This window comes from Prunus dulcis, chromosome 6, assembly GCF_902201215.1.
Source record: "Prunus dulcis chromosome 6, ALMONDv2, whole genome shotgun sequence".
In the NCBI taxonomy this organism is placed as follows: domain Eukaryota; kingdom Viridiplantae; phylum Streptophyta; class Magnoliopsida; order Rosales; family Rosaceae; genus Prunus; species Prunus dulcis.
In genome coordinates this window covers 25,209,864-25,221,143 of record NC_047655.1, presented here as the reverse complement: position 1 = coordinate 25,221,143, position 11,280 = coordinate 25,209,864, and the positions used below count along the sequence as shown (strand labels likewise).

Genomic DNA, 11,280 nt, shown 5'->3' with positions numbered 1-11,280 from the left:
ATAACAAAAAGACTATTCTTTCCTTTCCTTACAATAAAACAGTTCAAAAATCATCTGATATTATTTTGTCACAAATGGTTGCCTCTTTTCCTTGAGAAAATGTATATATCTGAGACATTTTGGGGGCTACAGTTGTGAGAAACATGAACAGCATTAATTTATATACAAAATTCAAAAAGCACCTAAACTACAAGAACCTGGTTAAGTATGGAAGGGAAGAAATCTTGGTTTGGAACTCTGATCAACTTCTGCGTCCTTCGCATACTAAATCCAGTGAGTAGCCAGAAGCTCAATAAAAGCCACCTTCTTGTTGATCTGGCCGGTCTTAGTAAATGGATAGGCCCTTGACCACCAGAACAAAACCCATGCCATCAATGGAGCAGAGACAACAGGTTACTCCATCAGCATCAAACTTTGGAGCAGTTACTTGTGTTCGAAATCCCCTGATTAGGTTGTGTTCTCCTTTACTAGGAGATGAGCCTATGTCACACTAACTTTCCAGCTTCCTCTTATCCCAGACCAATTTCCATGGTCCACTCTTTGTGCCCAACCTGGAGTGGAATAATATTTATCAGGGAGAAATTAAGTTGCACATATTTGCAGCTTTTGATAGCCAGAGAAAACTATAGTGAAGTAAGATGCATTAGACTCTTATGACCATTTAGCCTAGAGAAAACTAGGTGGTCCACAACCTAATGTGTGACTTGAGTTCATAAAGGAATTTATTTACCTCCACATTCCAGCTATTACACGCAATGCCATGAAGAGGAACAACCCGGTCCAGACTCCAGCAAGGCCAAAAGCAGGAGAAGCAACAAGAATGAAGATTGAAGAAATCAGTCCTACAAGTACCTACTCATCAAAAGAAAAAGAGAGATGAGAGAACAATATATAGCATAACCGATTACCGTTCATGATAGGATCAGGGAATACCATCGAATAGGAAGCATATCCAAAATCTGAAACTCCATAGTACAGTCCGTCAAGAACAAATGCTAGAGCATTTATTGGCTGAGATCCAGCAACAAACTGAAAAACAGTGTCCACATCAGGTACATAGGTTTCCAACATGTAAACTATTCAGATATGAAGTTCCTTACCAATATACCAGACCATGCAATTGTAAGAACTTGTGGATCTGTGCTGAATAAGCTAGAAAACGGTTTAAAACTGATGAACAATATAACTGCCAAACCAGTTCCCATCACTAGGCCAAGCTGTTTGAAATTCAAAGAACGGTAAATGGAGATTCGGGTTAGCCATGGTGTCGATGCCATAAAAGAGGTGGAGGAAAAAGAGGATATCAATCAACGATGAGAATGAAACAGTTAAAAAGAGAAGAATTTCAACCTGTAGAACTCTATATATAACTCGGCGTGCTTGGTCATAATTTTGTTGGGAGTAACCACTGGCAAGAAGTGTCTGAAGAAACAACATCACAATGATAATTTTGTTCAATTCATTCTGTGTAATTTGATCACATATGTGATATGACACTTGTAAAGTCAAGAAAGTCACACCTGACCAGCAAGTGCTAAAGCGTCTGTAAGCAAAGATATTGCCAACCAAACTTGGATGCAAATCTGATGACCAGCCATAGGTATAGGGCCTTCTCTAGCTGCCACGGATGTGGCTAGTGTCGTAGTTAACACCACTGCTAAGCTTCTGCCAATAAGAAGACCCCCTGCAAAATAGAACAAACATATTTAGAAATTGAAGAAAACATCTCTATAGTCTCCATTTTATAAGCAAGTTTAAAAAAAAACCTACCAGATTGAAGGTAACCTATGATTCTTCTCCCATCAATATAAGAAGGGACAAGGAACACTTTGCTATTCAACTTCCACAGAAGAATAGCAGCGATCAAATACCTTGCAAGAAATCGACATAAAAAGTTCTGTTAGAGAGAAAATTTGACAAAATTTGACAATAGGAACATCAAGATCTAAATACACCAGTATAATTAAGTTTACCACATCATTGACGTACTCAGAAATCACTGTAGCAATAGCAGCACCGCGAATTCCAAAATTGAAAATAAATATCAATATCCCATCCAATATAGCATTAAGTACGTTGCCAGCAACTGAGATTAAAAAAAAGGGAAAAAAAGAAGAAGCAGACTTGGTCATTTAATCAGCTAGAAAATACTTATAAAACCTATGTCCAGGACAAGGCAACTCATAGTAAGTTTACCAACGGCATACAGAGGTGTCTTCGTGTCCTTAAATCCACGAAATGTGCCTTGTGCAGCAAGTGCAATTACAATGGGTGGAGCACCAAATGCCCTTAGGGCAAGAAATTGCTCAGCAGGTATTCGCATGGGTGAATCCTATAACAATAGCAAACCTCAATTAAAAACTACAGAAACATCATCAGTCAGTTCCATAATGCATAAAAAATACACATCCCACAGTTCAAAAATTTGCCAAATTACATGTGCTAATCCTTCTCTTCCATCCTTATCAGACTTTCATTTAACACAGTGATAAAGTCTATATTTTGCAGAAAATGACTAAAAATGTTTGCTGTATACTAGTAAAAATGCCACAGTAAAAACTAAACAAACAACGAAATTAAGATATGTAATAATTTAGCAGTCATCACATAAGCTCATAGTTGGTTAAGTATGACATACAGCAGGTATACCCATGACATTCATCAACACACCCGACCCAAGAAAAAGTGCAACAGCTTCAGCAATGCCAATGGTGGCAGCAAGACCCAACGAAGTTGATACCGAGGGAAGGAGCTTTTTGCTTTGGCTATCACCCTGGCAATCTTTTTATATAAAATAAATAAATAAATAATCTCATTTTTTTATTAAAGCAATGAACAAAAAACAACAAATATGCAAGGCTTCCTAGAGGAATTAATAATTACCATCAGGACCAATTGAATTTGAACTATCCTCAGCCTTAATAGCCAATGCCTGCTCTTCAGCAACAAAAGATGTGGTGATGTTGAGCAATGGAACGTTAAACAATTTAGAAACTAAGTTGAATACTGAAGCAGACACCCCAACTGCTGCCAATTCAACAGACCCTACACAACACAAAAAACACACACACACAAACACAATACTATTACTATTAATTAAAAAACAAGCTCAATCCTTTATTAATTACGCAACACCAAAGGACAAAGCTTTACCCAAATGCCCAACAAAGGCTGTGTCAACCAAAGAGGTGATGGGGTCAGCAGCCAGAGCCAGAGCTGCAGGCAAAGCAATTGACAAAATGTCCACCGCAATCCCATCAAACATAAAACTTTCATCTCTGCAATTGTGTATTCAAAATTCAAAATTACAATCTTACAAAATCAAACAGAACACCAAAACTGGTCTCTCATGAATTTGCAATTGGGTACATAGCATAAGATACAATCTAATTTACCTTAAACGGCGAAGCCGAATGAAGAAGGAGTCGGAATAAGACAATTTGGAAGGTGGGTTTGGGCCGGGGCGATTGGTCTGTTTAGGAGTGACAATGGGCTTTGGTTCTTCCTGCGAGCTTTGCAGTGAAGTGTTGGAGTTTTTGGGAGACGATGACTTGAGGAGGGTCCGGAGACCAATGGAACGTTTTGGGTTTCTGATCAGTGCTTGTGTTTTAGAAAATGGTGGGTTGGTTTTTGAGGAATATATACAGAGAAGGTGGTGTGAGAGACCACTCGCCATTTTCAAATTTCTTAAACAGACAAAACGAGGACTCTTTTTATGAAGAAACTGTGTGTAATGTTGAAGAAGGCCTGCAACCATATGTTTCGGTGTTGTTTTATCTTATTTACGATTTTAACGGTTAGATTTGGCTCTCATGAAAATATCTCTTGTTGGGCCTAACGGGCCTACGGCTCGGCTAAAAAGTATATGGTTGCCATGAATTGAAGCCCAATGGGTCCTGAAATTAAACAATGCTATTTTTCCTTTTTCTTTTTTGGCCTTTGTTTTGCTTTTATATTATTTTAGCTTTGGTGCATGATCTTCAAGTTTTTTCCTTACACATCTTTTTTGATACAAGCGATAAGAGAGGAGGGGGTATTTGAACACATGATTTCGGATGCATAGATAACTGTTGTTAGAGTATCTCTAACAGAGTTGCTATACTTTGATCCTTAGTCATTTTGGCTAGAATGAGTGCAAAATACAAGTCCAACAGACTTACTATCTGACTTTCTATTTAGTAGAACTCTCTATTTAAGTTTGGTGGCTACATTTAGAGAGGAGGAGAGAGAAATTGAAGGTTTTCCATTTCTTCCTCTTCTCTCTTCCTAGGCACACAACCCTCTTTCACCTCTTACTTTTTTTTTTTTTTTAATGAACTTTTAATTTAGAGAGGAGGTGAGAGAAATAACACAATATTAGAGATGAACCAAAATAGAGAATATTGTTAGAGAAAACACTTTTTAAGTAGTTTGCTATAATGACTTTCTAACTATTTTAACTAAAATTTAAAAATTCTTAAAAATGCTCTTAACCACTTAAACTATAAAACCCTTACTTTTCCCACGCATTTAAATAAGATTGGTATGTCCATAACTAAAATTGATTTCATATCCAGTATAATGCATAAAAAGAAGTACTTTTCCTTCCACCTTGTGGTACATTAAGTCAAACTTGAACAGGTAGATTGGACAAGTGAAGATTCTTCATAGGCTCTCAAAATAGTCAAAAAAAACTTGTATAAAATGGAGATAATACTGTTTTGCTATCCTCTATCAATCGAAATTATCAATACTGTGATTGGCTAGGAATATCAAAATAATGATATCTTCGTTTCATGTAAGTGTTTCACAGGGTAAAAATCTGCTTGACCAAAGAGCCTTGGCAACTAATTCTACTCATGGTTGGCCCTCATCTCAATCCTCTCATTCATTCCCGATATTGCAACAACCTGCAATCATTGAGCCCAAAGTAGATAACCCTTCGATGTTTTGAGACAAATAACACAACAATTAGTAATGACATTGCAGTTTTTAACCCAACACAGCACCACAGCTCTCTATTTGATTAGGAAAACCAAAAGCTACCTGGCAAGTCTCTATTTGCACAAAAAGCAATTTTCTGATTTCTAAATGTGAAGAGCAGTTTTAGCCAAAGATACACAAAATTCCAACATAGGAAAAACAGAATCCTTTGAAAGAAAAGGTGGAAAATAAAATAAAAATTAAAGCAAGTGATGAGTAAATGAATGATATTTTGGTGGAAGCAGCAAGCAAAGGAAGTGGAAACTATTTTTACCTGAAATGGAAAAATAATAATATCTAAACGTACGAACATGGACCAACCTTTTAGCTAAAGTTCAGGTAAATGAAAGAGAAATATCTGAGACCCTGACTTATAACATCACCAGGTTGGAAGTGGTCAACATCCTTCGCCCCACCTTAACATGTGACTATGGATAAGTTCTTCAATATCTCATGTCTTCTTTTGGTATATTTTTATCTACTTTTAAAGGCTCACAATGGGTTATACAAGGAAACCAAGCAAATGTGAGAAAATTAGTTTTTTTCCTTCTGGTTCTGGGTAAGCTTCAAGAAAGATGTAGCTTCTAAACAAAGAGAGATTTAAACTGAGCAAGATTGTTGTAAAGGAACAGAGAAAAATGAACTCCAAAACCAACTGGCCTCATCATTTTAAACAAACAGCTAGCAAAGCACAAAATTAACATAAAACCAAACTGATTCTGCAGATGTTTCATCTTTTAAGCAGCATATATACTTACAAGGCCACAAGTTTCAATCCCTTGGCTTGGCTGCAAAGAAGAGAGAGAGAGAGAGAGAGAGAGAGAGAGCAAGAAGAAGCCATGAAACTCAGGATGGATAGCGCAATACATGGTCTAAAACCAAACCAAGAATGGCGCTATCCCTCCTGAGCTTAACAGATTCTTCCATACTGTTTAAAAACCAAGAAGATGCCTTTTAGCCCTTTTGGTAAAAAGAGGCAGCAGAGTAACTTAAATGCTTCTGAAATCTGATTATGAGACTTATGAGAAGGGCAGCACCAATATTTATAGCAGCTGAGGAGCTAAAACGAGGGTACGTCGGAAAATATACAAAATTATGCAAAATTACAAAACGTCATTAAAATTTAAAAAACTTGACAAATTCATGTCTGTGTTGTGAGTAGCTAAATATCTTTTTAATTTTAATTTTATGCCCCTGCCGACTACGTTACTTTTCTTCCTCTTAAAATACGTACGGTGTTTTGTGCATGTACTTGAACACTTATGAATTGATTGGTATCAATTATCAAACTCTAAGCTAGTTTTAATTACATATTTGTCCATTAACATATTATATTTTTACTTTTGTCTTTCTATTTTGGGGTATTTATGTAATGGAGCTGCGTGTAGAGGCACAATTTAGGAATTTCATCACCAACAATTTAGGACGGTTTCCTAATTGTTTGGTTTTGGTGTCGGTCTGAGAAACTTTATGTCACAACAAACGACATGTGTTGCATTGCATGCGTCAATGAAATGCATTATGCATGCATGAACATGAAATGAAATGCATAACATATTAACATTAACATAAGGTTTTTTGGTAATCTCAAATTTAAAAAAAATGGAAGTGTTGTGGTCTTTAGAGTTTGGTCACTCCTGGGAGAGTGAGTGAGTGCCTTGGAAATTGCAGAGTCCTGACTTTCATTTTCTGCAACCCGGAGTCCCAGGCAGGGCCTCCTCCTTTCCTCCCTTCCTGAACCCTACTTTTACTACATGCCCAGAGAGAAGGGGCCAGAAATTCCAGACTCCCCTTCACGCTCCCCGATGCACATTCTTCCCTAAAATGCCCTCCAAGGGCTCCGCTTCCTGTTACTTCTTAGAGGGTAGTTTGGTCATACTATTACTTTTTGTCATCATGCTCTTGGGCTACGAATTGATGACGGGACCCTGCCATGCTCTGCTGCACCACGCACTCTTCACTGGTTTTTAGTCTTTTGGATCGCTGAATTCACTCATCATCAATCATGATGCCACCCATGACAAAGTCAAAGATCCCAACAAATATTATTTGACTATACTTCATCATATCACCGTTATTCTCAATTCTTAACTCAATCAATCCCGCTATAAGCTCAAAATAATTGTATGTATTCGGAATTTACTTAACATAATTCAAATTCAAACAATGCTAAAGAAATATATTATATGAATCACATGCATGAATAGTTTACGAATCATAAATCACGTCACTTAACATTCTTCATAGTTAGTAACTCGCGAATCACGTTACTTAACATTCTTCTTATTTGAAATGCATGTTAGGCCTAGGTTAGGTTGCTTGAATTGGGGGGTTGGGACTTGACGACTGGAGGAGATACGTATCTACTAGAATTGACAACCTCTTTCGCAGATGTCCTCTTTTGATGGATTTTGCGCACATTGCCATTTACAATGTATGATTGCGAGGACAAATCACGATCCTAATTATGTTATTTTCTTCTAAGTACTCCTTCCTCTCCTCCTCCTTTCCATTACGATACAATGAAAGAAACATTTCACCTTCTAATTTTGGATTGGACCAAGTATCCTTTTGATTTCAATTGGACCAAAAGAGAACTGTTAGATTAGCACATGTTTATCTCCTCTAATTTGAGCTAAATTCTCCCTCCAGGTGTCCCGCTCTCATCCTTATTATATCTCATCATTCTCCTCTTTTTTTCCTCCCAATCATTCTAATCTCCTATTAATTAAGTTGCAAATATTCTCTCTTGTTAAAAAGGGCTGCTTAAACAAATCTGGTAGGCCCATGAAATTGTCAGTAAAATGATGAATTTAGGTTTGTGGCTGGGTGAGCCCGTATCACTCAGAGATTGCAGGGGCCAGTCTTAGTGAAGAGATCCGGTGGTGGTGGTGGTGGCCATTTCTGGACCATTAATCGGCTACCAATGTGGGCAACTGGGACCATATAGATCTGTATCTCATGATCCAGCTAATTCAAAGTGTTTCAATGGGTCAGCACCAAATTACAATTTGATTCGTATTGTAAGTAAGTTAATTTAATACAAATAACGGGTAATGTTTTATTGTCAGACAAATATGTACGTAGTTAGATAATAAAACATTTCACTGTAAAAAATAAAAGTAAATTTAGTGGTAGGAGGACAATCTTTTGCTTGATCCCGTAAAAGAGGTGATCATCTTCTTCCCATGGCTGGAACGGACAAACGAAGGGACCCTAAAAACAATGAGTCAAAAAAGTCAAAGCGGAGATCAAGCTATATTTCATATAAAATGTGAGCATATAGCGTGTGGGGGTGGGGCCCAACAAGCCCCAAGATTTATGTTGTTGGCCGTTGGCAAGCAGAAGCAGACGGATCTTTTGGCGGTGTATAATATTAATATTAATATTAATATTGATATTAATGTAGGGTGATGGTTGTCTTCACATGAGTAATGCAGCCAACGCCATAAGCGGATCAGGCGCCCTATCTTCCTGTCAAAGCTATGAATATATGGATGTTAATGGCTCCTCTACACCTGCCTCTGCATGCATCCATGCATCCATGCATCCATGCATGACAATTGCATAGCAATCATGTTGTGAATGTGTGCAGTGCGCACAGATGATCCGGTACGAAAGACACTGAGCATAAGATGGGCTGTACAAAATTCACAGTAACTAGTTTTGGCTTTCGAATTTACTACTTCATATGTGTAGTACACGAGTAGTTATGTTTCTGAATATTTGTTCGCATTTATCTTGTAATTTTTGTTTAAGTTATTTGTAAGGGTTTGAATTTAAGTTGTATTTTTGTGTGTAAATATTACAACATTTATAATTGCACAATAAAGATATAAACGGTAAAAGCCTTGAATGACAGTAAATACAAAATATTTGGAGAGCAAGTTAACTATTGTGATTAAAAAGAATCCGTTTCAAATTCTTCTTCCTCGGACGAATAAGTTTGGAACATAAGAGATGGTGTCGTGGCATAGTGAGAAGATCCGCAAGTTGATCAACAGAGGGGATGAAGCAGACTTAATGACTCCCAAGGGCCACCTTCTCGCGAACAAAGTGGTAATCAAGTTCAATGTGGCGAGTGCGAGCATGGAATACCGTCTTTGCCGCCATATAAGTTGTGCTAAGATTGTACAGTGCATGAGAACTAGAAAAGACAGTCGAACACCCAGTTCATGTAACAGAGAACAAAGCCAAGAAGATTCGGCACATGCATAAGCAAGAGCACGGTACTCAGATTCCGCACTGGAGCTCGAAACTGATGGTTGCTTTTTGGAGCACCAGGAAATAAGATTGGAGCCCAAGTAGATGAGGTAGCCAGCTGTCGAACGGCGGGAGTCTAGACACCCAGCCCAATCGGCATCTGAGTAAACAATGAGACAAGTGGAAGGACTTTGGGGTGTAAAATGGAGGCCAAAGTCAATGGTGCCCTTAACATAACGGAGAATCCTTTTTATGGAAACCATGTGAGGAGAGCGAGGAGAGCTCATAAACTGGGCCACAGTGTTGACGGCCCCACAAGTTCATGGTATTCTGTGGGAGAAGCAAGCAAGTCACCATCATTGGCAGTTAGAACAAACTTCGCTGCAAGAGGAGTGGAAGCGGGCTTGGCATGTAATAACCCAAAACAAAATATCCAAAAAGAAATAAAATATCTAAAAAGTATGATTAATATCTTCTAGTAGAAGGATGATTTTGCCCTTGCATATTTTAATGGGGAAAATTTTGACTTTTTAATCGAGAAAGAATTTGGGGATTCCACTTGCTCCGTTGCGTAGAGCACGGCGAAACGAGTCCGTAGACACGGAGTAGACCCGAATCGGAGTTGTAACGAAGAAAATACGATCAAAATACCGCAAAGGGCAAAATGGTAATTTGGTCAAAAAAATTCAAATTTTTATCTCTTCCTCCCTTCTCTCTCCTCTCTCTCTCTCCTCCCGATTCGACCTCGCCCACGACCTCCGCTCGCTTCTGTCGTCCTAGTGGCCGCCACACTTGGAGCCGATCTCCAGGACCGGTGCCAAACGAAGCACCACTCGACCGCCGACAATTCCTGACCCGTCGCCGCCGCTGCCGTGGCCGGAGTTCGCTGGAAATCACCATTGTTGCCGGATTTCCAGTTTGAAATTCCAGCTCGTTTTTCTCCTTCAATTCTCCACCAAATCGATCGAGTAAGGTATGGTTTCTCAGCTATTTTTCGTGTTCTAGCTGATGGATGTATGAGTTTCGATCGATTTTAGCTCTAAAGGGTTCGATTTTCGACTTGAAAATTGGCCGAAACTTCGGCCGCCGTGATCTACTGTTTCCGGTCACTTTTTGGGGTATGTCCAAGAACAAAAGTGACTCCAAATGGGGTGTTTTACCTAGGATTGGAGTTTGGAGTCTTGGTTCCGAGATTTTTCGACCACCCGAAATCGCTTAGAACACCCAAATCTGCCCGCGCGTGGGCCAGGGTGGTGAAGAAATTCTGTGCTGTTTTGTGATCCTCGTGTCGTCACGAGCGCGTAGGGTTTTGCGGATCTCGATTCGGAGTCCGTTTGAGCCCCGAACGAATTTTCCATATCGGGTGATCCTTGGGTGCAGTATCGTTAAACCGTTGGATCGCACTGAATTTTGGATATGTCGTACTACATGATTCCAGGATCGTGTAGGATTCGACGGATTACGAATCGGAGTCCCGGATACTCCGAAATCGCGAACCCTGGGGCTAGGGTTTGGATTTTAAGCGATAACGCGAGTTCGGCTAATCCGACCGTCCGTTTCGGACCGAATTCGCGGAACATGGTTCCTTCTCTATGAGGAACCTTTAGAGAAGCCCAGATTGACCATCGGAGATCATGGACCCCACGGGTCCCAGGTCGGCCGATCTGGCAGCTTATCGCTTCAGTTAAACGTCGGATCTTCTAAGACCGTCCTAAATGTCTGAAAGGCTAATGTGGGCATATGAGTAACTTTAAAATTGAGCGCACGTATTTCTAGGAGCCGGGAGCAGGGTGTTTAATTTAATTCTCTTATCAAGCAGTTTTATTAATTTATTATTCATGGTTAATCAGGCACCAGAGGTCCAGTCGACCTACAGGAGGAACCATCGAAGGGTCCAGCTAGCTCGGACCACCAGTGAGTGGACTTTCTTTCATAAAGGATTTTATATAAATAAGTTAGATAAATGATTATATAAATGAGTTTACGTAAATGATTTTATATTGATTTTATAGAAATGAGTTTTTATAAATAAGTTTTTATAAGAAAATTTCATTATTTGATCTTGAATAAGTACTCTTGCATGTCTTAGAGTATGTTTTATACTGTTAAATATTT

The 11,280-nt window shown here is 38.9% G+C and overlaps 1 protein-coding gene and 1 long non-coding RNA gene across 2 annotated transcripts; both read right to left on the bottom strand.

Moving 5' to 3' along the window:
* Nucleotides 1–42: 42 nt before the first annotated feature.
* Nucleotides 43–3,752, bottom strand: LOC117631671 (protein DETOXIFICATION 44, chloroplastic). Its single transcript, XM_034364948.1, has 13 exons — nt 3,396–3,752; nt 3,154–3,278; nt 2,884–3,045; nt 2,639–2,781; nt 2,197–2,332; nt 1,990–2,086; nt 1,771–1,871; nt 1,521–1,684; nt 1,351–1,422; nt 1,101–1,217; nt 934–1,029; nt 731–852; nt 43–551 (listed from the first exon to the last, which is right to left on the bottom strand). The coding sequence occupies exons 1-13, from the start codon at nt 3,674–3,676 to the stop codon at nt 491–493; spliced, it is 1,677 nt and encodes a 558-aa protein (XP_034220839.1). The 5' UTR covers nt 3,677–3,752; the 3' UTR covers nt 43–490.
* Nucleotides 3,753–4,525: 773 nt separating this feature from the next.
* On the bottom strand, nt 4,526–5,956 carry LOC117631866. Its single transcript, XR_004586392.1, has 2 exons — nt 5,721–5,956; nt 4,526–4,889 (listed from the first exon to the last, which is right to left on the bottom strand). It is a non-coding gene; the product is annotated as an uncharacterized LOC117631866 (long non-coding RNA).
* Nucleotides 5,957–11,280: the final 5,324 nt, after the last annotated feature.

Excerpts from the sequence above, each read along its gene's own strand:
- LOC117631671 (XM_034364948.1), bottom strand. The coding sequence starts at position 3,676 with ATGGCGAGTGGTCTCTCACACCACCTTCTCTGTATATATTCCTCAAAA. Across the intron at positions 1,685-1,770 it reads CATAGGTTACCTTCAATCTG|GGGGTCTTCTTATTGGCAGA; the intron begins GTAGGTTTTTTT and ends TCTATTTTGCAG. Across the intron at positions 1,423-1,520 it reads CTTTAGCACTTGCTGGTCAG|ACACTTCTTGCCAGTGGTTA; the intron begins GTGTGACTTTCT and ends TTGTTTCTTCAG.